Source organism: Bombus flavifrons, chromosome 14 (genome assembly GCF_040668555.2).
Source record: "Bombus flavifrons isolate JBK064 chromosome 14, iyBomFlav1_principal, whole genome shotgun sequence".
Lineage (NCBI taxonomy): Eukaryota > Metazoa > Arthropoda > Insecta > Hymenoptera > Apidae > Bombus > Bombus flavifrons.
The window spans coordinates 10869858-10897405 of record NC_138455.1 but is presented as its reverse complement, the minus strand read 5'-3'; the positions used below and the strand labels follow the sequence as shown (position 1 = coordinate 10897405).

General features: G+C 32.0%; 4 protein-coding genes, 1 long non-coding RNA gene and 1 other non-coding gene across 13 annotated transcripts in view; 3 read left to right on the top strand and 3 right to left on the bottom strand.

Moving 5' to 3' along the window:
• Nucleotides 1–3058: 3058 nt before the first annotated feature.
• On the bottom strand, nt 3059–5994 carry LOC138186879 (uncharacterized). Of its 2 annotated transcripts, XR_011175030.1 has the most exons (5): nt 5815–5994; nt 5275–5630; nt 4860–5028; nt 3782–4405; nt 3059–3587 (listed from the first exon to the last, which is right to left on the bottom strand). It is a non-coding gene; the product is annotated as an uncharacterized LOC138186879 (long non-coding RNA). The 2 variants fall into 2 exon arrangements; XR_011175029.1 differs by lacking the exon at nt 5815–5994 and having other exon boundaries at nt 5185–5281.
• A 314-nt stretch (nt 5995–6308) lies between these two features.
• Nucleotides 6309–6381, bottom strand: TRNAR-UCU (transfer RNA arginine (anticodon UCU)). Its single transcript has one exon. It is a non-coding gene; the product is annotated as a tRNA-Arg (tRNA).
• Nucleotides 6382–6814: 433 nt separating this feature from the next.
• Nucleotides 6815–18122, top strand: LOC138186651 (calpain-D). Its single transcript, XM_069126719.1, has 11 exons — nt 6815–7811; nt 8446–8813; nt 8909–10275; nt 10411–10644; nt 11043–11435; nt 11513–11814; nt 11896–11932; nt 12004–12329; nt 12435–12777; nt 12867–13045; nt 13121–18122. Exons 1-11 carry the CDS (start codon nt 7489–7491, stop codon nt 13299–13301), a joined length of 4053 nt encoding a protein of 1350 aa, XP_068982820.1. The 5' UTR covers nt 6815–7488; the 3' UTR covers nt 13302–18122.
• Nucleotides 18123–18873: 751 nt separating this feature from the next.
• Nucleotides 18874–22118, top strand: Nup58 (nuclear pore complex protein Nup58). 4 transcript variants are annotated; one of them, XM_069127086.1, is made up of 8 exons: nt 18877–19066; nt 19199–19548; nt 19623–19833; nt 19910–20283; nt 20346–20570; nt 20662–20736; nt 21026–21058; nt 21554–21692. In XM_069127086.1, exons 1-7 carry the CDS (start codon nt 19002–19004, stop codon nt 21034–21036), a joined length of 1311 nt encoding a protein of 436 aa, XP_068983187.1. In that variant the 5' UTR covers nt 18877–19001; the 3' UTR covers nt 21037–21058; nt 21554–21692. The 4 variants fall into 4 exon arrangements, with proteins under 4 accessions (XP_068983185.1, XP_068983184.1, XP_068983186.1 ...); XM_069127084.1 differs by lacking the exon at nt 21026–21058 and having other exon boundaries at nt 18874–19066; nt 19244–19548; nt 21554–22118; XM_069127083.1 differs by lacking the exon at nt 21026–21058 and having other exon boundaries at nt 18875–19066; nt 21554–22118.
• Nucleotides 22119–22225: 107 nt separating this feature from the next.
• Nucleotides 22226–25102, bottom strand: LOC138186836 (protein FAM114A2). The gene is made up of 4 exons (XM_069127081.1): nt 23877–25102; nt 22943–23535; nt 22550–22861; nt 22226–22470 (listed from the first exon to the last, which is right to left on the bottom strand). Exons 1-4 carry the CDS (start codon nt 24916–24918, stop codon nt 22396–22398), a joined length of 2022 nt encoding a protein of 673 aa, XP_068983182.1. The 5' UTR covers nt 24919–25102; the 3' UTR covers nt 22226–22395.
• A 916-nt stretch (nt 25103–26018) lies between these two features.
• Nucleotides 26019–27548, top strand: part of kibra (WW and C2 domain containing protein kibra) — a 42864-nt gene continuing 41334 nt past the window's right edge. For 3 of the 4 annotated variants that reach the window (XM_069127064.1, XM_069127062.1, XM_069127060.1), the window contains exon 1: nt 26019–27216. In XM_069127064.1, coding sequence (XP_068983165.1) covers nt 27206–27216 — 11 coding nt within the window. In that variant the 5' untranslated portion in view covers nt 26019–27205. Of the gene's footprint in view, nt 27269–27548 lie in introns of all 4 variants that reach the window. The other variant, XM_069127061.1, reaches the window with a different exon arrangement.

Sequence of the window (27548 nt, the reverse complement as noted above, 5' to 3'; positions counted from 1 at the left end):
GCTTCCAAACTTGCATATCAATTTAGTTATGAGTTTGCCTTTTAAAACGTGGAATAATCGTAAATTTTACTTGAGACTTAAACATTTTTAAGACGAGAAATTCTAGACAGAAACTTTGAAACAAAATATTAGAGATGTATATTAAATTTGACGAGGAAAACTTTCTGTTATTTCATTTCAATGCCATTTTATAGGATACACTTTATATTATTTTTATATAACAACTAAACTTAATAAACGATAAATGTATTAAAATATATTTATATTTTTAGAAAATAAAAAGATTACAGATAACTAGAAAATTGTAGATAGATAGGAAAATAAGTCATAAAATTTGTGTATGTACCAAGTATATTGTATTACAAAAAGATATACGGAGAGGGATAGAATGGTGGAGCGGATAGAGGCCGAGCTTTGTAAACTGGACTTCCCAGGTTCGAAACTCGGCGTCTGTGTAAATTGATGATGTGGTTTTTCCCCATATTCCTTTCTCTTGCCATTGTATATAGTGCAATCTTTATATATAGTTATAACAACGCAATACTTTACAACGTACAGTCCTACTGTTATCCATGATAAGTTTTCGTAATTCTTACATGGACGTCAAATGGGACTAAAAGCAAACCGAAGCCAATTTTAAACGCCAATTTCGTTACTTGATATGGTAGTATCGAATACAGGAAAAATTTGGTTACAAAATTATTTTTTCCATTCACCTCAATGTTCTTGATAATTTTTACCAATTATAGTTCTTTACTTTCCCGCAAAAATTGCATCCATAAGTAAAGAACCTGTATTTATATAATTGTAATTAAAAATAAACGACGTAACAAATATCGAAAACTCGTGCGGTATAACATATTCGCGTTTAAAATTATAGCATATATATATCTTGTATAAAGCAATTAATAATTTGCTTAGTAACGTTCAGTGAGATTCTACTTTATCGGTTTTCAATATGAAATCGTCTTAATTCGGACGTTTATCTTTCGTTCCTGAAATTATAAGCAATATTTCTTCTTAATCTTTCATAAACAAGAGTTACACCCATAAAATTTGCGGTCATCCGTCTCTTGCTTACTACAAATCAGTATCTGTTTGTCTACTGCAGCAGATATCTATTTATAATTGTATTTTTCACGACACCGATAAAACGATTTGGAATGAACAAATACTAAATACATACGTCAAACTTGTACCGATAACACCGATAAACAGTAATTTTAGCTCTCCGAGGAAATAAGATGCCTCGTTATATTTTTTGCCTATGATAATGAATTATTTTTTCCCTCGAAGATAATACTATTTTCGTAAATGTAAATTTTCAGTGAATTGGATTTGCTAAAAGACAGAAGTTTCCAGCATTTGTTATGTCATTACTTTTTAGTCGAAATTAACGTTCAACTGGGCGATAAGAATTGGAAGTAAAATGTTAAGCGTAACGAGTTTAAACAAAGTAGGTTAAAGTGTAATCTGGCATCGAATTAAAAGTAAATTTGCTAAAATTAAATACGTTGTTACTCTTTCCGTTAAACATATTTTTACTTAATACTATTTTCTGAACAAACAAGTGCCTCGTATAAACGCCAAATACTCCTATCGGATCTCGAGAAATTCCAGAAGTTCGGAATATTATTCTTTATGCGTCTCTTTTCACGTTCATAATGCAAAGATTATACGAACAATTTTTATTGGGATTTCGTTCGCTCTGTTAATTACTGGTTTAATAATTACAGCACATGCAATTCGATAGAAATATCTCGTATACGAAAATCATCAAAGAGAAATTTATTGGAAAGTATAACGAAGCTGAGCAAGCTTATCTCACGAGTGTAACGTGCAAATTCACTTAGAACTGTGCATCAACTAACGATTCGCGTACATTTATTAAAAAATGCATTATTATTCACGTTAGACGCGTAAACTGTGACAAGCAAGTACCTTGGACTACGGTTTTACCGATTACCGAATACACGCTAATCAAGGAATCCATATTTATTATATTAACATACTAATTAAGCTTAAAGTTCGTCGCTTCGAATTTAAAAGAATTATAAAAACACATGTACCTACAATTTTTTTAATTGTACAAAAATATCGCATTGCATGTTTATTGTATCGCGAAACATTGTATAATAATTTGCACGATCGTCCACAGTCAAATTAATTAAACTACATCGATTTTTCAATTATGTAACTGTAATTTCCAAAATCGACGTGATTTTTGCACATTATACATTTTTTTCACGCGCATGATTATATAGGGATCCGTGCATTTAATAAGTTATTAAATGTCTAAATGCATATCATTAAGCGCGTTATAATTTAACAGAGAAAAAATTATCGCTCATTGATTAACGTTCGTAAATTCGTTTTAATTAATCCCTTAATTGCATACAAGATCGCGGTATCGCTCCTTCAAATTAGCATGCAAACATAATTTTTTAACATCGCATATTTTATTCGCTGATTATTGCTGTTAATACGACCATCATACGTTTCGTGATCAGATCGTTGCAACGTTTCTCACAAGATCTTCGCGAAGTGCGAAGTGTTTTCTATACTTTGTTTACCTCTCTGTGCTGCTGTAATTTTCTATTTATCTTATATTCTTCAATAACGATATTCCATACTTAACTGGTTAATGTTTCTTTTCGTTTTTTCAGTTTTACGTTTTTCCGACACTAAAATTTCAAGTATCTAAACAGGTTTGATCGTAACTTTATGCCTCAAGTTCTTGTTTGTTGCTTTTTCTATTCAGATGGGACTAAGTACAATACTTGCACGTTACTCGCCACGTGTCGTTATTTACTCTTTTTGTTTCGACTTGCTTCATTTTCTTTTGTATATGATGTTGTCATATTGATTTCCTGTCTAGAGACATATCCACGTATAAGATAAAAAGATCGATACAAAAGCAAAAAGATCTCGATACTATATTTGTAGCGCGTTAACATTGTGTCAACAATTATAACATTAACGTAGAAATACTTGCTATTCTTCTTATTACTATTACTATCACTGTGACATTGTAATAACATAACGTGAACGGAACGAAACTTATGCTTATGCTTATTAAACGATTCACACAAAAATACAATGTTCTATTGATAATTCCTATTATCGTTTCTTTCTACATTTAGCGATGACTTTTAGGTGCAGTTTTTGTATCATCCTGCCGTTTTCTAACGGTGCTGTAACTTTCCCCAGAACAAGTATAATACTCAATTTATCATTATCTGATAAGAGCGTGCAAGGAAAGAAAATTCAAGCCTGAGATAGATTATTATGAATTATTACGTGAATTGTACTACACGAAAATACCTATTTTTCTTGATTCCTTTCTGAAATATAATTGCAGCAATACGAATCGTATTTAGAGGATTAATTTCGTTCAATCGCTATATGTTTAATAGAATTGCATAAGCGGAGCTCGTTTTGTGAATAACGTCGTTTAAAAATATAGCTGCGCAAGATTGATTAGCGGTAAATTTGTCACGTGTCGACATCGAGATGGCAGAAGAATGAATTCCGGATATGACTCACGCGAACCCGCTATCATTTGCATTCATGCTCGTCATTACAACCTGCCGAATAAAAATTCAGTTTAATCGTTCGACTTATATTATAAGTAAATTGCACGATTTTATACGATATGGAACATTTATAATAGCAAAAATCCATAGAACGTATTATATATAACGTTCTCTTTATATATAAATTGTATTTTATATCTTCTTGCATTTTTCTTTCGTAATAGTCGACGTGTATTTTCTCATACCTCTTTTTCTACGCTTCCTGTCACCAAATTAGAATCGCAGAAATGATTAAGCTGTTGGATTTCTTTCGGCGTCGTGTCTTTTTGCTAATAGTTGTATACACAAAGTATGTAAATGGGGTAGAACGTGGTCGAATTGAATGACTCAGTCCATATACATATATAATTAAAATTGTAATACGCTGACTCAGTGTTTCAGCAGTAAATTCACTGGCAAAAACAGCGATCCAGTTTTTTCTTTTTATTAGTATAATATCTGGTGATCCTGGGAATTCCCAAGTAGGCATTCTATTTTCGATTCCATCTTATTTCGTTCGTGACAGTATTAATACGCTATGCACCGTAACGAACCTTCGATTTATAATTAATGTAAAATATGCACGTAACTCTGTCCATCCAAAATCAGAACTCAATTAAGTAGCCAGGCATAAATTATTGATCGAAAGGAAACTACGCCTACAGCAGACAGCGGTGTGCTCGTCCAATCGAAAGTGTAAGAGGCGTTCATTAATAATTAATGAAGTATCGATCAATGTTCGAAATAGACAGATTTGTATTCTCCGATGTTCAATCTTCAAAAGGATGGAGCTTCTAAACTTCGTCCCTCTCAATTCGTTCGTTGCAAATCTAAAATATTAATATAGTATAAAAATAATATTTCTAAAAATATCGTCTGAGAACGAAGTTTTTATGCATGATACTTCTATCGTGTTAAAAATATAACATTATAAGCGAATATTGGAGTACAGCTTATTTTATATTTATTTATCTCGCTGTTTAAAAAGACACGATGGCTTCAAATGATCATTACGTAACAACGGATATGGCATTAATTAGTCGATCCTGTGTTTGCAACTAGTCGTTTGTAATTGATTTCTTTAATCGATCTGAGTCACCTTTACATAACGTTCGACTCAAGATTGATAGAGTATAAACGCTTATAATGTTTAAAAAAGTTGAAATTTCCAAGTATCGACTGATCACGTTAACATTGATTACAAATATTGTATTTTACGAAAATCTGTGTTAAATTATACAACGTAACACCGAGGATATCTTAAATTGTAATAAATGATAACACCTGCTCTGTAGAAGCAGAATCGACGATACGCTTAATCTAACAGTGTATTTAGAAGCCAAGCAATTAATTGATATCGTTTGTATCCCTTTAATCATTGGGGTCTTTGAATCGTTTACTCGTTGAATGTCTCATCTGCTTCTGGATCCTTCGCTTCGTGACTTTTGATTGACTAGAATACAGAATACAGAATATATGAAAATAATTTGATTGGTAAAATAGGTTATGCGGTATTAAATAATTAAAAATATATAGAGTTAAAAAATATTCAAAATATCTATTGCTTAGTTGCTAGTGCAATTATAATTATTACGATCATTGTTCTTACAATTTCTAAAGTATTCCATTCTTCGTGAAAGGCGTACGATTACCTTAATGTAAGTTTAGTAACAACTCTGTAATCGTAATCAATACTCACGTCGGTTGTTACAACACTACTTCTTTCTTCTTGAAAAATTGAAAAGGATTATAGCAGCTATGTTTGATATATATATATATATATCACTAAAATAAAGAAAAGTTATAAAATACCACATTCTTAAATTAAAAGATGAAAATTGCAAACAGAATTTCTATAGTAAAATGTTCGAGAATAGATAACTTCTCTTTTCATAACTCTTGTACTGATTGTGAGAGTCATATAACCTATTATAATGTACATACGTTCTGGGAAGACGGTCTTGGGAGAAATTATAGATTCTTGGAAAGGAAGGCGTCGCAATCTTCTGTAATGTTTGGCAGCTGTAGTACAGATAAAATACACCCAGCAAGTATCTATATAGTTATTTATGTGAGGTTCATGTATACGTAATTTCATAATAACAAAATTTCGTCATTTCTATGATTCTCGAAAATAACACTTCAAGATAAAAATAATGTAAATTTTGTATATTTTCTGACAGCAATAAAGACTAGAATTCAATTAATAATAAAGGTCAAAAGATAAAAAAATAAATACCATAATTGTTGAATGATAACTATTTGCCTCGTTCCATTGTAATATATCATTACGTTAGCTTGGTATAATAATACTTGATCATAAATATACCAACAATATTCAAACCAAGTCTATTCACCTTCGTATTCACTATTTTTACGTTTGCTGTGCATCGGGATATTTTCGTTCCAAGTCGAAAGTAACTAAAATTAAAACAAACACAAGAGTGAGTGTAGTAAAAGTAACGTAGTACTCAGGAAGGCGCAAAGAAGAGATATTCCTGTAGACAAATTAAGTAATTTTACATCTACTTTTAAGTGTGCAAATAAAAGAAGATTAAAGATTGTAATAAAATTTGGAAGGATAGCATGGCGGATCAATAGCGATAATTAAGTTGCTATTTAATATTAGTATAATAGATTAATATAAAAATAAAATTTAGATTGTTATAATGTGAAATTTGTAGCTAAAAATTATTTAAAAAAAAGTGAGACCCAAGAGCGGTCGATAATCATCATCCCTGGTGGGGATCGAACCCACGACCTTTGGATTAGAAGTCCAACGCGCTATCCTCTGCGCCACAGGGACTTGGTATACATAATGTTTCTTATTATAATTCAAAAAGATAGTTAATCATAGATGTCGCTGATGTACGTAATAGTTTATGTTAACCAGTGACGTATAAAAAAGAAACGAAACGATTAAAATTCTAAGCGCTAGTTTAAACACAACAAATTGATCGATATAATAAACAAATTTCAGAAAACTGATTATTTTACATAGTGTAATTATACTTTCTATTCTCATTTTGAAGCTTTGTTTAATGTAATCCTTTTTTCATATCATATTTAACTTGATAAATAAACTCGTATAAACTAACCAACACAACGAACAACTAATTTTTATTTAAAAAGTGTACATTTCAAATGTTAAATAATTAAAAGTAAACTATTATTTTATTATCAATACTTTTAAATGGAATATTATTTCAACATAACAATGACTAATTAATCACTTGCAGGTAATAACTAATATAAATAGAAGCATAATTCCGAAATCTACAAATTTTCATTACGTCAGTGTACACATATGATAATAATCATACAGCCCTGTGTATGCCAGCAACCAATGTAGTCAACACACTTGCTCAGGCTACAGTGATGTAGGTACACAGACGATGTCTACCGCTTGCAATTGACGCGTTTCATCTCGTTCTTTGCCTTTAAGTGAACGAATATGGATTAATCAGTGACTTATTTGTGTATATCTCATATTAGACTACACTTGCAAATACGATTAAACAGTGAGAAAAGAAGTATTTAGATAAATAAGATGCCTAAAAGGTGAGAGAGAAAAGAAAAGCAGAGAATAGATGCACTGAAGTTGTGTGTGCATTTGAATGTTCACTGTGTGATGCGACGACGGAAAGAAAGGGAGAAAAAAGGAAGAAAGAGATAGAATAAAACATTGGGTGAGAGTGCGAGGGGAAGGGGCTTAAAAGATGGCCGTCCTGAAACATATGACAAAGAACGGCGGGCAACCGCCGCAGCGAAAAAGAATTATCACGGAATGTGTTTCACGGTATCGTTGATCCTCGTCCTCGCGTAGAGGTGTGGTGATATTTCGAGTAAAAGGGATCGTGGCTATAAAAGTCAGTGATCCTGTTAGCAAAGGAGCCATGACTACGTGTAAAGAATGGGCTCGATCGCATCGGTGTTGCAGTGGCATTGCTCGGAGTGCGCTCTGATAAATCCAACGGAGAGCACGCGATGCGCCAGGTGCGGCCTTACTCGGCTTAGGAGTGATGAGAAAGCAAATCTCAGGCTCGGCCTGAGCTTGAATCGCAAAGTTCCCGAAGAAAAAGAGGAGGAGGAAAAGCAAAGAGACGACGAGGAAGGTGACTCTTCCTCGGTCTCTGTTCCGCCAACACCTCCGCCGAAACTTCGTTTGGAGAAGCCAGCAACGGGCGATACGCGTCCGGCAACTTATCAATACGTCAAAACCGATCTCATACATCGGTGAGAAAATTGTTAACTCATCTCTGATCTGTCCGCAACCCCCTCCCCTTCCCTACCCCCATCTTCGATTTCTCGCGTGTTTGTATACAGTCTACCGAACTCTCCGCAAAATCTTGTCGACTTCTCCTCAAATGTAATACTTATCAGTTCGTATCAGTGCGATCATTTTGGTGTAATATCTCGTTTTTTGAGCAAAGGTATTTTCATAGTATGAGCTTTCCTCTACCTCTCACTGAACAAGTTTAATTTGTGCCAAGGATTTCACACAATGCACAGAACAATGGTTTGTAAGGGGAATATAATACAAATGTTTATTTGTTGCATGTTCGCATAAACGTAGATATGACAAGTTACTATTGCATCTACGAATACAGGCTTTCGCATTCACTATTGATACAATATACTTAGAATAATATCAAAGTTAGCATATATTTTTTCATAGTTGTTATCCTTTTTTTTATGTTTGGGTAGAGTTTTTTTCATATCTAGGAAATAATTAAATATATAGTATCATTATAAAAATGTTATATATTCTTTGACTCTTTCCTCTTCCTTAATTTTATTACGTTATCATATATGCCAATGGTTGTTGTCCGTTTAGTAATTGTTTATTATTTTTCATATCGATTTTTAGCTCAGAGGGGAATTTAATTCTACTCAATAATCATATAAAGAAATCTCACCATGATTCGTGGAATGGAAAATCTTGTAAAAAAGAACCAGTTAAAAGATCTTCTTCTCTACCTTCCTTAATAACACAATGGACTTGCGTTCGTTGTTTGTTAGACAACAGCTGCAGTTCTGGTATAATTTGCGTAGCTTGTGATGCAAATTCTTCTATAGTTGAAACTGACAAAAGGCAGATTGGAGCACGTAAACGCAAAAAATTAAATTCACGTAAAACAAATCGTCTCAAAGCTGCATCCGAACTTCTGGCCAATATTTTAGATGATGTCAATGCAACAAGTTCTTCTACAAGCGATGCAAGAATTATCGATAAGGGTATAAATTATTTAATTTATTTTTTAATACTATTTTAATACTATTTTGAACAAGATTGTGGTACAAATATTATATAGCTTATCTGTATTCTATAGATATGGCACAACTAACAAGTATAAGTCGTAGTGAAAGGAGACAAGATAGAGAAGACTGGACCTTGCCACCAATAGAAACTATGGAGTCCACTACACTTTCCTACACAAATACCACTGATACCTCTCAACGTTCACCAAAAAGACATAGTCCTTCAATTTATGAACGAGTCAAATCTAAAGTTAGTCGCTCTTTATCTAATGGATCTGTTGTACATAAATTATCTGAACATGCAATTCAAAGACCAACAAGTTTAGTAGTCTCAGAATCTCAACAGGATGATGCTCTCTGGAGTTGTGATAATTGTACTCTTGATAATGCTCCTGGCCTAGAACAATGCGAGGCATGTGAAGCCCCTAGAAGTCCTGCTCCTTGCAGTGGAGTAGTTATCAGTGTACCTGCCTGGGAACCACGTGCTCTATCTTCTGCAGGTCCATTGTCTTATAGACGATCTTTTTCTGATGTCGAATCCGTTACAAATGTGTCTCGAAAGAAAAAGATTGTCAATCGTAGAAGTCTCAATGAGGATGAACCACCTGCAGTACCACCACATTCTGTTGGTTTTAGTACAAGACCAAAATATTCTTACATTGGAATTACCGACCCTGATATACCGCCGCCATTGCCAAAAAAACAAAATAATAAATTAGGTCTTGTACCCACAAAAGCACATAGCGAAGCAACTAGTCCTGTCGGTGATGTACCGAATGTAAGCTCGTTAAAACGTATGTGGACTTGTCGGAAATGTTCTTACGCGTATAATCCTTTATGGTCAACTGGTTGCGATATATGTGGATCTTCTCGATCACCGCCTTCGTTAATGCAACCTAGTCTAATAACCGTCACAAAAGATGAAACGAGTTGTTCGATGCATTCACAATCTCCAATTGTAGTATCCAGAGATAGTGTAAGATACATTCCACAGAAAACTGCTACATTGGCTACAGCAGAATCTGATTTAGATGATCAAGTTGATCCACCCTCCCCAGTGTGGACTTGTAAAAAATGTACATTATTAAATGCCGCTTCGAGAACAACGTGTGAAGCGTGCGGTGGTTCAAAGCTTAAAAGTATCATGCATTTAGAAGACGCTACGTTACGAAAAGGAGAAAGCTGGGTGTGTCCATCGTGTACATTAAGGAATCCGCTATCAGCACAAACTTGTAATGCTTGTAAGACTTTAGCAGATTTTCTAGATGTACCAAAGGATAGCAGATTTTTTGGATCAAGAAGTCCGAGTCCAAGACTTTGTTCAACCCCTATAAATTCAAAAGTTGTTACTCCAAGACATAGAAATTCTGTAAGAAGGAATGGTTCTTCAATCGGAGATAAAAGACATTCAAGAATTAGAGATTCTACTCATGGTCAAGTACGATTCTCTCATAGCTGTTTTATATATATTTATTAGTAAAATATTCAAATATATATATTATCCATATATTTTCCTATTGGCTTTCATCTTCTATATAAATTTATTATATATGAAACATTTCAATGTTTCCAGTGGCAGTGTAAACTGTGCACATATGAAAATAAGAGTACAAACGGAATTTGCGAAATGTGCCAAATCTCAAAAAATTTATCTCAACTACCAGGTGAAAGGCCTAGAATTATTGAATCTGGCATAAGTACACTTACAATGCAACGGCAAGAAAGCGTGGTTATGGAGAATTTAAGACAAATTGAGGAAAGAGAAGCATTGGAGAAATGGGAGCGAATTGTTCGCTATTGCAAAGAGGTATATTGATCATAAATTATATCATATGAACAAGGACGATTTTTTACGATCAAAGAAAACAGTTTAGAAAAAATATTGAAATTAATTTGTTTTTATATATGTAAATTACATTTGAAAAATATAATTATAATTTTTCTTTTTTGCATTATATATTTTTTCACGTCAATTGATTTTTATTTTCCCTATTTATATTAATTTCTTATTTTTGTATTATAATACTAATGAGAAAACAAGAAGAAAATAAATGTTTTAGTGAATATTTTTAGTTTATGAAATATAAAATGCATAAAATTCAAATCTAAATAGTTTATAATTCGTTTAAATAAATTGAAAATATTTTCGACTAGTATATTTTAAATGCAAGATTTCCAATAGTAACTAATTTACTTATTTTATAGACAAATGAACCTTTTGTCGATGACTCATTTCCACCAGCTCCAAAATCTCTATATTACAATCCAGCTGAAACAAAAGATAACCATGTTGTTCAATGGAGAAGGCCTCATCAAATTAATGTTGATTCTACAGTTGATTCCAAACTGCCTTGGGCTGTTTTTAGGAAACCCTTACCTTCTGATATCTCACAAGGTGTATTAGGAAACTGTTGGTTACTTTCAGCTTTAGCTGTTTTAGCTGAAAGTGATGAGCTTGTAAAGAGAGTCTTAGTAATGAGGGAAACCTGCCCAGAAGGAGCTTATCAAGTAAGATTATGTAAAGATGGAAAATGGACCACAGTACTTGTTGATGACTTGCTACCCTGTGATAAAAGAGGCCATCTTGTATATTCTCAGGTTTATATCTTAACATTATAAGTGAAAAGTTATTACTTCTTTTTCTTCATTCATAATTTTGATAAAATACATTGTAGGCGAAAAGAAAACAACTTTGGGTGCCATTAATTGAAAAGGCAGTGGCTAAAATTCATGGTTGCTATGAAGCTTTAGTATCTGGACGTGCAATAGAAGGTCTAGCAACACTTACAGGTGCCCCTTGTGAGAGTGTGCCTTTACAACCATCTGCTTTGCCAAGTGAAGATGAACTTGATAAGGATTTAATATGGGCACAACTTTTATCTTCAAGGCAAGCTATGTTTTTAATGGGTGCTAGTTGTGGAGGTGGTAATATGAAAGTTGATGAGGAAGAATATCAACGTAAAGGTTTAAGGCCAAGGTAGAAAAAGTTCGACAAGAGTTAAAAATTTTAAGTATATTTATTTAGTATCCTATAAAAAATTTATTGTATTTTTTCTAGGCACGCTTATTCTGTTCTCGATGTACGGGATGTACAGGTAAAAAAATACACATATTTATAGATACATGATTAAAAACTTACAAGTACTTTGAGTAATATATTTGATAGGGAATACGATTATTGAGATTACGTAATCCATGGGGTCACTATAGTTGGAAGGGTGATTGGTCTGATGATAGTCCTATTTGGACACCACAATTGCGGGAAATGCTCATGCCACATGGTGCTTCTGACGGTGTTTTCTGGATTTCTTTTGACGATGTATTGAAATATTTTGATTGTATTGATATTTGTAAAACTAGAGTTGGGTGGAGTGAAGTTAGATTACGTGGGACACTTCCACCTTTATCATCTCTCAGACATTTATCATGTGTACTTTTAACGGTACTAGAACCTACTGAAACAGAATTTACTTTATTTCAAGAAGGGCAAAGGTAAATTTTATTATCTTATTTTATATACATTTGTATAATTATATCAAATATAAGGATAAGAATATAAGGATAAATATGGTCTATTATACTTACATATATATTTAGGAATTCCGAAAAATCACAACGTTCTCAGTTGGACTTGTGCGTAGTTGTTTTTCGTACACGTTCACCAGCAGCACCAGAAGTAGGGAGATTAGTAGAACATAGTAAGCGACAAGTACGTGGATTCGTTGGATGTCACAAAATGTTAGAGAGGGATTTGTATATTGTTGTATGTTTGGCCTTTAATCATTGGCACACAGGAATGGAAGATACTTCCAGTTACCCTGAGTACGTTCTTGCCATTCATAGTTCAAAGAGATTATTAGTTGAGCAAATTTCCCCACCAGCATTTGTCTTAGCTGATGCTATAATAAGTTTAACTCTAGCAAAAGGACAGAGACATGAAGTAAGAATATTTCTGTAACTTGCAACTTCAATTTCAAAACTGTTCATGTATCTCTAAAACCCAGTATTTTGTAAAATATTTATATGTAGGGAAGAGAGGGAATGACTGCTTATTACTTAACTAAAGGTTGGGCTGGACTTGTAGTAATGGTAGAAAATCGTCATGTAAATAAATGGATTCATGTAAAATGTGACTGCCATGAAAGCTATAACGTTGTATCCACAAGAGGACAACTCAGAACTGCCGATAGTGTTCCCCCGCTACACAGGTAAAATAGATCTTTTATATGTGCTCCTGAAATCAACATTTATGACAGATCATTCGATAAATTTTTTTATTGTAGACAAGTCATCATAGTTTTAACACAATTGGAAGGTAGTGGAGGTTTTTCGATAGCACATCGACTTACGCACAGACTAGCTAACAGTGGAAACTTGCATGACTGGGGTCCGCCAGATACTCAACATTGTCCTCAAATTGATACTCAAGTCGAAGGTTTACATAGTCCTCGTTTAATCACGTGAACAAATGAGTGATTAATAACAAATAGGACAATGTTTAAATGTATCTCGTTTGTCGAGTAAGAGATTTATTATGTACTCGTGATATCCAGAAATTTACCAAAGCAAGCTAGAAAGATTTTGGTACAGAAGAAATAGTACTGAAACTATAATACATTCTGTGCTTTCTAGCTATTCATGTTGTATGAAAATTTTTAGCATTACGACAAGCTCACTATTGGATATACTACAATAATTAACAATTAATATACAATGATTCTCTCTCTCTCTGAGATCAGTGGTTAGAAATATTTTTTTTTAATTAGGTAGAAATCATTCGTTGTATCAATGAAAATGAATATACTTTAAAACTTGCGTGCAAATTAAGCATTTCTACGGGAACCATTGATCCATAAAGAAGACTTAAGGGAAATTAAATATTTATGGAAGAACAAATTAAACACATTGCTTGTTATATAAAAAAAAAATTATTTTCTCAACGTAACATATAAGCACCATAAAAAGTAACAAAGCGTAAAAGTTATACAGTAATAATATATGAAGTGAAATAAATAACAGCCATTGATAATGAAAAACATATACACTCTTTTTGGAATTGCTTAGAGTATGGTATAACTATGGGTCGAAATTTTTTCAATTTTTGCATGTCACAAGTCGATCCTATTTTCGGATACACAAGCCGTATTCAGAACTCACATTTAAAAGTACATGTATTGTATATTGCGTATAAGAGCTGATGTTACTGGCCGTTTAAGTGAGGGTTTTCGAATATTGGTCACATCGTAAAACTTTTATCTCATCTGAACTTTTGTTGTTTCCATCTTGTAACTGGATGGAGTGCTTGTGCTAAAAATGGACGTAGCGCATAGCTACAGAACCAAAAATCTCTCTGAAAGTTTTACAGTATAGTGACGCGTTCACTGCCATTTTGTGCAATGTACGTTTAACTTTATTGTTGTTAAAAATTTTTGTAGTGAATTATTAACAAAATTATTATCACTGATTGTTGTATGTATATTTTATGTTCATTTAACTTATAATACATATCTTGAACTTTATACATACACAAGCGTGGCAGTTAACGAGTTAGTCAATTTTATAAGTCTTGTACATTTTGTAATCATGACATCAGAATAGCCGTCTACGAGGCGCAATCATTTATAAATTTTTTTTACATAAATAGATTTGTGTTTTATTTTTATACATATACATATATGTTTTATCTATAAACGAAACAAATATGTATTGGATAATGAAATATATGAATCATTTTTTTCCAATTTGCAAAAACGTATTTAGCGAATTATAATCTCACGTAAAAAGGAAGTTACAATTTAATAAAACATTCCCTTTTTTTAAAGAGAAAGATTGCTAAATTGAAAAGTATATGTATGTTACAAGTATATCTCCTTTCAAATAGCATGAAATAATTCAAAAAATTGTTATTGAAATTATTGCATTAACATATGGTTAATTTAATGTTAAAACTGTATACAAAAGAGTGAAACTATAAGTTTTGATTCTTATTAATGTTGTACCAACCAATAATTTTAAATATGTCCATTATATGTATTAAATGCGATGTATGTTGGCACACTTTTTAATTCTTTCTTATGCATATTATGCAGGACGTTAATAAAAATCGAGAACATTTTTTCTTTTTCAAATATTAATTATATGCGTGTAAACCGTGAAAAAGTTTGTATAATCTTGTATCTAGAGCTGTTGAGTACCCGAAATATTCGAATATTCGAAATCTGAATTGAATTAATTGATTCGGATATTCGATTAATTGAGTACTTCGAATAGTTCGACAAAATTCACGTTCATTGTTTCAATTGAGATCTTTTAAATATTGCAATTGTTTAAATCTATTTTAACGAATTTAATTTGTACACTATTTAAATCTATTAAAGAATACCGAATTTTCTTGAACTACTCGAATAAGCAATTTGATTTCGATATGTATTTTTTAAGTATTAGAACAGCTGTATTTGTATTTATGAGTTGAAAACTCGCGAACTCTGCGTTATGTTCTATGGAAACAAATTTTTTCTTCATGTATGCGTAAATGGCATTCATATTTAAAGGACATCTAATTAAAGATAGCTGTGAATAAAAAAAATAACTCGTTTATATATATACATATATGTACACACACACACATATATATATATACATAAACAAATTATTTTTTAAATTAAATTAAAAATTAATGTGTATTATTTTAATCAATGTATTAATTTAAGTAATGTATCTAATATTTATTAATATTCTCTATAAAGCATAATTAAAAAGATAAGCACTTGCAGATACAAGTTTATATGAATTTTCTTTCATACTTATTTGTATGAAAGTTAAAAAATATTTTCGATCTTTACCGATATACTGTGTATTATATAAACTAGCAAACATCCAGTTTTATATGGAAAGCTCAGTGCTTTGGCTTTAACATTAAACTGCCATGTTCCATGTCCTTAAGGAATGATGAAATTGGCACTGAAATGTTCTTTTGATGGCAGTTGGATCTGATTGACAATTTGTCTAATATTTTCTATACATATTGAATGTGGTAATGTGACAATATCTCATGCTGTGATCAGCTCTAATGACGTTTTTTGTCATTAAAATGTCAGTTAAGAAATGTCCTCATAAATGAAAAGGCAGCATTATAAATATTATTTCAATGATAGTACAAAATATTTATTATATATGCATTTGCTTAATTCAAATGCAAGAAAAGAAACAAGTTATGCACATAAGCATTATGAGACTTATTGGCAATAACTTTCTTAATTACATCAGTTATATATATTTTTTTAAATAAAACATTCCTTACATTTATTTACATTCTCCCATTATCCATTTAAAAACTCTGATTACTTGCATTAATACATTTACTTCTGTGTTCTATATATTCTGTTTCTAATGTATTTGATTCCTGTTGGTATAAAATTTAACTTTTAATATTGTTAATTGAGTTCCGCTTGAGGCATTGCTTTCTCTTTGACGCAATAAAAGGAAATTATTTTTATTCAATGGCTTCAAACAAACGGATCTAACTGTTGAATGTGGCCTAATAATTTTAATATAGGAACTGTTTCTGATTTATTTAAACTAAATCGTATTTAAAGATATCAATACCCCTTTCATTCACTTTGTGATAATATTAAAGCAATCATTTATTAAAGGAAACCCTTCAGAGCAAAAAAGAAATGTTTTTTTATTAATATAAATCAGTTTTCTTAAGTTCAAACAGTGATTAAAATTTATGTAAGTGTTAGACGCAATGAAAAGAATTATTCTCATAAATAAACTATACTATTTGCACTAGTTTCTGTACAAATGGCCTTAATTTACAGACAAAAACATTTAAGATAAAATGGAGACCTATATTTATGCATTTTCTTAAAAAATATAAAACAGGTAGCAGGTAACTTGTATTGTTATAGTAATTTTAATTTGAATCAACAGATTCGACTGCTATGCTCTAAATGGTAATTTAAAGCATCAATTGCACCATTGTTCAAAACTTTAGGATAAGTCCCATCGGTGCATGTACACAAATGCAAAAACAACAATGCTAAAGCAGATGATATAATTAAATATAACGCCTAATTCCTCTCTTTTCTTCTGTTTCTTCTTTTTTTATTTTTTAAGCATAACTTGCATCTGCATAACATTAAATTAAAAGAATTTAAGGTAATCCTTAGTGCCATACCAAAGCGTAACAGAAAAACCTGTAAACAAATATTTAATCAATAATGATTTATAGAGGCCCATTCCGTTGTCACAATGATATTATAGTACTTTTTCTCAAAGAAAAAAATATTCTATTTTAAATATTGTGTGTGCGTGTGCGTGTGCATGTGCGTGTGTATAATTACCGAGAAAGAATTATAAATATTTCCATTTTAGAATATGACTACTGTGGCTTCGACGGTACTATCAGAATAATGGATATAACGTATATTTAATGTTTGGATTTTGATTGTTAAAACTTTAGAAAAGTTTCGAAAGCACGAAGTGACATTATTCTGAAAGCAACGTTCGTAGTTGATTATGCACAACGCTACGGCGAATGAACAAGTGTGTTTGGTATTTTAGAAAACTGTCTTTGTGGATTTGAGCGTTTTAAAAAAGAATTCAATTTGTATATAAAATGAATTATTTATTATAATTAAGGGATGGGTGAAGCTGATTAATTTATACACTGCTTGTGGTACACGTAAGTTGTTTTGCATATGCTTACACAATTTTGTTGAGACAGCGCTTAAACCGATTAAAAAGTAAGAAATAGAAAATTATATATAGCAAAATTAGTAATATATCGGAGTCAAAGAAATGCCGGTGATGTGCGAAGCATAAATATTTGTTCTTTTTGTCTTTTTGCAATAAGCTTTCAGAAATTTAAAGCCATTTATTAAATCTGCAAAATTTTATGCAGATTACGCTATCATTAGAAAATTAATTGTGTGACATTAAAGACAATGAATAATTTTGCCGATCTTTTGTAAATTCTCAAATAACATTTATCGTTTGTTTCAGCACGGCGTTAGTACTATTTATATAAATGGAGCAAAAGACGTAGGGTAATCGCACGCCATCGCAGAATATCTAGGAATATATTCTTAATATGCAAAGAAAATTAAAAAAAAAAAAATACTACGGTATCTCATTGTATTTGTAATTACAGAGTATAATATTGCGGTGTCATTTTACAATTATTAAGTAACTCGTACTCTGTACGAAACTGCGTACCGGGTGTATTCTAAACTGTATACAAGCGTTATAAATGTGATTTTCTTTTTTCTTCGTTTTAAATGAGACTGAAATATTTACACGTTCAAGAGAAATATTAATGCAAACAATATCTAAAAATTATTAAATTATTAAAGGAAAAGGAAAGATTAAGTAATTCCTGAAAATATTAAAAAAAAAAAAACAAAGTTTATTGATAGAAAGAAACTGTTTTTAGACGCGTTCTTTTAGTCTACGCGACTGTGATCATTTTAGAAACGCCCATGTACGAACCCGAACCAGCAATCAACTTTGTGATAGTCTGTGTACCGATTTGGCAAACTTTGTTGAATTGATCCCATTTCCTATAGATGGAATGTATAATTATTAGAACTTTGTCGCGTACATACAAAAAAAAACATTTACTACTTTATGAAATGATAAAGACATTGTATTGTCCCTTGATTTATATAATATAGTAGTATAGGTACATTTAATAATAAATCGGAATATTATCTAGAAATTAATCGTCATTCAGTCTCAAGTCAAATTAATAATGATTAAAGTGATTTTCTCAATCTTCTTTGTATTCTTTTAATTATTTAATATTATCCACATGCTTCTTTATTTTTCTGTTTATTTTTCAACCATTTGTTTATAATTGATGCCTTTATATTTGAATCTTATTTTCAATCACGAATATTTTTAATATTTTATAGAAATACACATCTCTACAAAGATATACATAAGATAGTACATACATTTCGAAAATGAATTACACATATTCAAATTTAAAACGTGCATCTTTATGTTATAGATGGCGCTCTTCAATTATTTTCGCCAGTTAGTCAGTTGAAGACAGTCTAACGCGTGCAGTGTTGCATTGTTAATATTTGAAATATAAGACATTGTGTGTCATTTAGTGGCGTTTATTTGTCTTATTATTTATTGCATGCCACAACTATGTCAACGTTTACTTTTGGAACACCTACAACTTCGAGCAACACAAGTTTTGGATTTGGACAAAAGTAAATACACAATTTTACATTTCATATCCTTAACTTAAATTATATTAATTAACCTGACATTATGACAATGAAACATAGGAATTTATATTTAAAATTTACATACTGAAATATTGATAATTTATTGTGTTTTAGACCTGCAACAGGTTTTAATGTAACTACTACACCTTTTGGTTCAAGTACTTCAGCACCAACATTAACCTTTGGAGCTCCATCCACACCGGCAACAACAACTGGGCTTAATTTTGGATTTAATAGTACACCTGCAACTGCTGCACAGACACAATCAACTGGTTTACTTTTAGGATCAAATACAACTAGTACAACTACTGCGAGCAGCTTATTTCCAGCTCCAACTACGTCTGTGCCATTATTTGGTGGACTTTCTTTTGGCACACCAGCAACAACTTCTACATTGACATTTGGTGCTCCATCTGCTACAGCTACAACTGGAAATGTTACGTTTGGTGCACCTACTACAACAAGTATGTGATAGTTGAAGATATAATTTAATATTATTAATAATCAAAATATTATCTCTAATATTTTGTATTTACAGCATCACTTTTTGGTAGTGGTAATTTATTAGGATCAAAATTAGCTACTAGTGGTACTACAACTACCACAAGCACTACCAATACCAATAAAGGACTAGGGGGATTAGATGTATCATCAAGTAATAAAGGATTTTCACAAACAAATACTAATCCAGCTGCTGCTAAAGAAAATATTTGGCCACCAGAATTATTACAGACAATAGAGAAATTCAAGTAATTATTATATAGTAGAACTATTATATCAAAACTGTATAAAATTTATTAATTTAATATATATTCTTAATTATAGAGAATTTGTGAAAGAACAAAAGGTATTGTCTTCAGATATAGCAAGGGGCTCTGCAAGACCATTAAATCGATGTGCGGAAGATACAGCATCATTGATGGAACTTTTAACAACATTAGCTGGATCAGTTCAACGAGATCGTTCTGCTGCTGATAAGTTGAAACAAGACACAGCAAAAGCATTACAAAGTTCTGAAGTAGCTCAAAGAACGCATGATACTCCACCAGGATTACAATATGAAAATAATGCACCATTATTATTTTTTATGGAATTGGCTGATAGCTTTGAACATGATTTACTGTTATTTAGATCTCAAATTGAAACAACAGAAAAACATATACAGACAATGATGACTCCAAAGACTTTAACTCCACAAGGTAAATTTATATTAGTATTAATGTTTCTCAAAATTTTAAAATATCTTTCAATCGGTTTTTAGAATTGACGATGGCTATGAGTAAACTTCACGAGTCTCTTGTTGCCGTTGCTGGTAAATTGCAAGGCGTACATTCGAAAGTACAACAACAAAAGGAACAGTATTTAAACTTTAGAAAATACGTTTTAAAAGATAATACAAACGTTTTTGAAGATATTAAACCAGATGGAAAAATATCTCGAAGTAGTATTGGAAAAATTACAAGTGGTCCTACACCATTTGGTCCAGGTAATTGATAATTTTTAGAACTTATTGTAATATGCAAGTATTTATTTTATTTCATATAACTATTAACGTGTTATATACTTTACTTTTATAGGAAATAAAAGTTTCCTTTCATCAACAGCACTAAATTCTAGCAGACTAGGAAGTTATGAAACACGAAATCCATTAGGTAAATGAAATTAATATATAAATTTATAATGTTAATATACTTTTTGCTGAAAACAAAGCCCCTAAAACAACGTATTTTCGTTGTTTCAACTATCCCATGAATATCTCCTACCTTCAGGTCTTGCGTGGATTTAGTATGAGGTAGATTTACTAACATTTAACGCCCTTTACTCAGTATTGTAGAATTTCACGTATATAAATAGAAAGACTGTTGCAACTAATTATTCTGTAAATATGATCGATTTAAAATTTTTTATTTCTGTGATTTGATTTTGATTTTATCTTTCCAGGAAAAGAGTAAGGAATCTATTTTAGTTTATAAGGTACTATATTTTTCTTCAGTTTCTGTTTGTGTTGTGAAGTGTGGGAAGGGATGCATAGCTTTTATACTTAACATTTACTAATTATATACGAGAATATTCATTTTTAATAATAGTGAAATAAATGATATTCTGTTTTCTTCTTCTTTTTAATTTGCATTTTCAAATATCACATAGTAAAGGGAGGTTGAAATCTGTGCTTGTTAAGGAATGGCTGTGTATTTTATATGTACTTTAATTGCTTCTGCTTCTTGGTGGTTTTGTAAGAATGCCCGCGTTAACTAGATTATATATTTAAAAGAATATACAACAATATATAGGGATACTGTTGAATATTAGTTTTATTAAAAGAAAGTATATAATTATGTCAATGTTGCTACTTTGTTACTTTTCAATGACATTTTAATTCATTGAAACACAGCTTTAGCTATTGTACACGTCAATTAATTTGACTCTTAGAAATAGATGCAAAATAATTCAGTATATATGTTGTTACAGTTTGGGGAAATACAATACCAACACCATCTGCTACTAACATTACTCTAAGTTCGTCATTGAAACCACCAACAGCAAGTTTGACCTTTAATACTCCGCCAAATCTTACTACACCTTTACCAACGAGTGAATCAAACTCGAGTTTTCAACTTCAGAAACCTCCCATTGGTAATAAAAGAGGAAAACATTAAATCGAGTTTATATTTATTCTCGTATTGTTAAGAATATTTTAACATATGATTATAAATATCCTACTTGATTTTAATATTAATATTTCGATTTAACATTATTATTTTTTTTAAAACAAGAATGTTTTATAAGAAAATAAATTGTTATTAAATTCTATAATTATAAGCATTTCATATATACAATAGTACAACTATATTTTAAGAAAATATTTACTTGAAGCATTTTTGTAATTCAAAGTATATTTTACTAATTTTATAATTAAGTATAAATTTATATAAGAAATTAAAACTGTTCGTGAAGCATTATGAAATGACATAAATTGTATATGTAAAATGCTTGTGAGCAGAACATTTGAAAAAAAATGAGTACCTAAATTAAATTTTTTTAAACAAGTTGATAGAAATTTTTTACAGATATCTTTTATTTTTCTTTCTTTTTTAATATATTATAAATTCATACAATTTATATAGTACAAAAAGTGTTATTTTTTAAATATTTTTCTCTTATTTTCTATCCTTCTTTCTTTATAACGTTCAAAACTTTCTTTCTATCCCGAAACATATTAGAAAAAGTTATTTGCACTAATTATCTGAAATGTATTAGTTTTTTTTACAATATATGCAGAACGAGTATTAAAAAAATATTTCTACTCATCGTTATATAGCACCAACTTCTATGATGGGAATCAGCAATTTGAAGGCATGTTGAATGTAAGAACTTGCATTTGAAGCCTATTTAAAAAAAAAAAAATGAAAATTTATTTCTTCACACATGTATACTATAATTTAATACATAATAGTATTCTCTTACCTCCATGAGAATCGTTGTTATATTAGTTTTAATAGTATGAGGTTTATCTGAAGTTTCTGCAAGCTTATTTAAAACACTACAGTAAGTATTAGCTAATATTTCAATTTGATTAGACAGAATATTTGTTAACTGAACTAGTGAATCAGTTTCATTAACAGTGCTTCGATGTTCTTTGATTAAAAGTAATTCTGCAGTTTTATGAAACCTTTCTACAGAAAATGCTGTAAATTGTGCCAAAACTGAAATAGCATGTTCAAAAGTTTCTTGATCATTATGTGGTGAAGTAGTATAATTTTTAGAGTCTTGAAAAGCCTAAAATCAACATTTAACTTTGTATAATGCATTCAAGAGATAGTAGTAAACTCTCGTATTATTAGGGCAGAAATTATTTACCTCGTGTAACTTTTCATATGTAATGTTAATTCCAAGATCGCTGCAAGCTTCTTGTAATTTATATTTCAAGTCTTTCTCATCTGTTTCATCATTGTATTCATCATTATCTAATGCACATAATTCTTCAACTTCTTCCAACATTTTTTCAACAGAATTTAATTCATTTGTATCTAAGCTATTCAAATGCTGTTGTATTTTAATATTACTTTGTTTTGATAACATTTCTAATGCTTCTATATGAACAAGTCCTTGATAATCATCAAAGAGACTTTCAAAATGTACTTTTCTCATTTTCTGTCTTTCTTCCATTGTTCTTTCTGTGCTATCTGCTTTTTCTTTAGCTTCTCGTAGAATCTGAGATAAATTAGGCTTATCTGTTTCATTTATAAAGAAGGTCCTCTTTTTCTTTAAGCCTGGATCACCTTCTTGTAGAACTTCCATTGTCTTTTTACCAATGGCTTCTAACGTATCTAATCCACCACTCACAACTTTGCTTCCAGTTGATTCAACCAGTTTTGTTATTGATGATACACTTGACATAAGATTTCCAAACCCGAAAGAAGATTGTTCTTTGGTCTGTTCCTCTTTACCATCTGGAAATTAACTGGAAGTTAACTAAAATAAAAATATAACAGTTTTATAATTTAGCCGTAATTATACCATTAAATAGTAGTAGTGGTATAGTTTATTTTCAATCTCTTGACTATAAAAGAAACTTGGTTCACAATTATATATTTTTTCTATTGTCTTTCATTCTCACTTATTCATCTACACACAGATCCATCCACTTGCACACACAATCTTATTTTACTCTTATTTTACATATTACATATCTATTGTCTATCATCTACCTATCTATTAACTATTACATATATCTATTATATCATTAAATATATCCATCCTATATCATTTATAAATATATAATAAAAGTTACCATTGTCTGTCTGATTTTCTTGTTCTTCATTTGTAATAGATTTAGGTTCATCGGATAAAGCCATTGATTCTTCCAAAAGAGTAAGCCCTTGTGATACATGGCTAGTTATTGTAGAAACTCCAACACTAGCTGTATTAATTAAAGAACTTACACCCCAATTACCCCAACCCCAACTTGTAGATGAGCTACTTGTTTCTTCAGCAACTAATGATAATCTTTTTAATACTGGTTGTAATTTCTCCTCAATCAATTCCTCTGGTAATTCAATCGGATCTTCAAGTCCTTCCCAACCTTCAGATTTAAATACTTCTTTGAATGTTTTATCAGACTTCAATTCTTCTGGCATATCAGATTCTGTTATCTCATCTTCCATAGAATATTTACTAAGCACATCTTCTCCTGTCATCAGTATATCCCTTTCATTAATATGTGTATCTATGTTATCTATATCAGTCAAAAGGTTACTACTTGACATAACCTTTGTTCCTAATTTCTTTCCACCTAATTTTTTTCCTTTGTATCGAATCTTTCCTTTTTCATTCAACTTAACTGTCAACTCAGAAAGTAAGTCCATATTAACATCTTTTTCAGGGGATACTTCTACTTTATTTTTTCTTAACTCTATGTTTTCATTATTACTTTCCACTTTCAAGTCTGTGTCACCAGTGTTGATCTGTGCACATTCTACTTTTTGTGAATCGATAGTTGAAATGTTTTCATCATTTTTTTCACAAGTTTCGTCAACATTGATAATTGGTTGCTCGTGCTTCTTATAATTACGTGTATCTTTAGTACTGATATCTTTATCAGCTCTTGTTTCATTAGTTGACGTATCCATTGTCGGCCAATATTTTTCTTTACTTCTACCGAAATTTATATTTGTATACGGTTGTCGAGGCACATATTCCGTATCGTCATCAGATTCCGAATCTATCGTGTTTGGTAAATTCCACTGTTGCATTTGAGAACTTCTTTTTGTTGGTATATCATGGTTCATCTCCTCGTCAGCGCTTTCAAAGTCATCGCTCTCAGATGTTGCCATATTAACTTTGTACAAAACACTAAATTACTTCTTATTTATTAGAAACAATTTACGAACTATGTTCGAATCTCGATACGATCGGTTTACGTTACAATTGCACATTCAGTTTCTCGTAACGTGTAGAAAATATGGGTTAAAAATGTCGCCACGTTCAGGAAACCTCCATACGTTCACATATCCGCACTCTCCACCACGTATATACATACATAATTATACACATGTCACGTGTCTTGCCGAGGAAGTAAGAATTCACACACTTCATCAAATTTATAGTAAATGTATAGATTAAAAAAGTCGTGCATGCGAGAATTATTCTAAATTCTAAACCACTGAATTTCAATGCGACATGGATATAATTTCCTTTACTAAAGTGACATGAGCTTTACGTAGAAATTTTACAAATCAAATGTATATTTTTAAATAGAATTAAATATTTATTTTCAGATTAAAAGGAATGAAGGAGATTATGCTAAAGACACATATTTTCACATTGTGGACAAAAATGTATTTATTATCAAAATAATAAAGAAAAAAACAAATGTTAATACTCATACAGAACAGTAAAAATGTGACATGAGAAATATTTGGATTGAGGCTAATAAGTTAATTTCAAGCAAAATGATAGGAGTGAATAACGATAAATGACGCAAGTAGAAGACTAAATTACTCGATCAAATATCAATAACATTTGGAAGCCACGCATCAAGCGAAATAACAGCGAGGAGAAAAAAAAAAGAAAGAAGAAGCAATACATGCGAATACCACAGTGGCTTATGAGACATTCTCGAAGGGGCAGCAACGGATTACCATCAGTTTATTCATTCGTCCCGGATGTTCAACGGTCTTGAGTGCACCTGCGTTTCCATGAGAGTCGTACGGTGGTGCCGCCGATGCAACATAACGGAAAATATGCGAAACTGTGGAAAGGGCATCGCGTTCGTCTGTTCCCGTCGTCGTTCGTGCACAGCGGTCAGAGACACGAGAGCTTTCGGCCTAGTAGTGGGAGACGATTCGAGAGAAAGAGAGAGAAAGAAGGAGAATACCAAAGGCTGGGAGGGGATTACGTTCGGTTCTCATCGGTGTACGCGTTGAGGCGAAGAGGAAGAGAGAGTGAGTGAGAAGCATTGCCAAGCGCACACGGTATGAACGTCCAGTGGCATGTTTCAAACACTCAACATGCTTGTAGTTGGCGCGAGGTTGTAGTATCGTACGAAACGAAAGAGTAGTTTGCGCGTATTCTTGCCACTTGAAACAACGGACTTGACAGAGTGTAGAATCTTCGCCGAGGCCATGTTCAATTCGATCCATGAACGGAGCAAAAGTGTCTTGCGGTAACCGTAACAGTGTTCCTGGCAGTTTCGTTCCGTGTAAGTAAAAAGACGGAATGAAATAAAACGCGTGGGGGAGAAACGCGAGGCGAATTCTGACATTCCTCGAAGGGAACGTCGCGTTGATTCCGCGCTGTCTTTCGCGGACGACGAGCACGAAGTTTAGTGAGAGAAAGAAAAGGGAGCACACGGTGAAATGTACTCGATAGTACCGGCATTAGCGTGCACTTCTTAAAGCGGGTCGCAGACGCAGATGCTGCCCCGTCTCTGCTCCGAGAAACTCGTCGTCGTTCCTGCTGCTCCAAAATGAGAACGACGTGGTTGTTACGCGTTTGAACAATTCACCAATTTTCTTCGGAAATTTCATCAATGAAACGTGCATCTGAACGACGTTAGCCGGAGAAGTGTTCTCTGTTCGATTACCGGCCCGATTCCCCGAATATTTTTTTAAGTGTTCCTGCTATTCCCGATGGTGTAAAACAAATGATAAAATCGTGTAAGAACAGTAAGTAGGAATTAAAGGATGGTGTAAAAAGAACATCACACGTGATACGTGGTAAAACCAAGGGCCTGATAAACAAAAGGATAAGAGTGCAAATAAAAGTGAACGACAGAGTGAGACGGCAAAGGAAGGGTGAAAGTGGTTTTTCATATTTTTTCTCCGCCAAATTCGGTTTACGGTTGGTGATGTGAAGAAAGCAAATCTAAAGGCTGTGTGCTATTTGGTATATTTCATTCGTCGATATATTGCAAAGTGACGAGTGCGGGATTAAAAGAAATATAAGTGTTACGATAATGTAACGGGCATTTATACTGGCGATCTTGTACAAATGTAGGACCACAGTACCGTCTCAAGGCAAGATACCAACAGTGGACTTTTCTTCGACGGCCAGCTATGTTAACGGTGGAATTCCGCTCGAGAGGAATCTGAAGGCGGGGACTCTGACGTCACTCCGCTCATGATAATGAGGTATTCATGATGGCGGAGTAGCGCGCGAGGGAGAAAGAGAGAGCGAGAACGTGTGTGTACATTATATATACTACATGAAATCTACATATATGTATACATATGCACGTGATGTTTCTATCTTTCTCTCTCACACTCTTTTCCTTCCCTATTTCTTTTTCCCTCGCTTCTTTTTTTTCTCTTTCCTTTCGACAGAGTATGTATACGTGCGCGTATATAGAGATGTATGTATGTGTGTATGTATGCACGCGCACGTGTGTGCATTCAGTGGCATGCAACACATCCTTTCTATCTCCATTCCACTGTATATCGGTGTGTATTACTATTGCGTGCCT

Coding starts and splice junctions, on each gene's coding strand:
- LOC138186651 (XM_069126719.1), top strand. CDS start 7,489: ATGGGCTCGATCGCATCGGTGTTGCAGTGGCATTGCTCGGAGTGCGCT. Junction 8,814..8,908: donor TGCAAGAATTATCGATAAGG/GTATAAATTATT, acceptor TGTATTCTATAG/ATATGGCACAACTAACAAGT. Junction 11,436..11,512: donor GCCATCTTGTATATTCTCAG/GTTTATATCTTA, acceptor AATACATTGTAG/GCGAAAAGAAAACAACTTTG.
- Nup58 (XM_069127083.1), top strand. CDS start 19,002: ATGTCAACGTTTACTTTTGGAACACCTACAACTTCGAGCAACACAAGT. Junction 19,834..19,909: donor CAGACAATAGAGAAATTCAA/GTAATTATTATA, acceptor TCTTAATTATAG/AGAATTTGTGAAAGAACAAA. Junction 20,571..20,661: donor TCCTACACCATTTGGTCCAG/GTAATTGATAAT, acceptor TTACTTTTATAG/GAAATAAAAGTTTCCTTTCA.
- LOC138186836 (XM_069127081.1), bottom strand. CDS start 24,918: ATGGCAACATCTGAGAGCGATGACTTTGAAAGCGCTGACGAGGAGATG. Junction 23,536..23,876: donor AGAAAATCAGACAGACAATG/GTAACTTTTATT, acceptor GTTAATTTCCAG/ATGGTAAAGAGGAACAGACC. Junction 22,471..22,549: donor TAACAACGATTCTCATGGAG/GTAAGAGAATAC, acceptor TTTTTTAAATAG/GCTTCAAATGCAAGTTCTTA.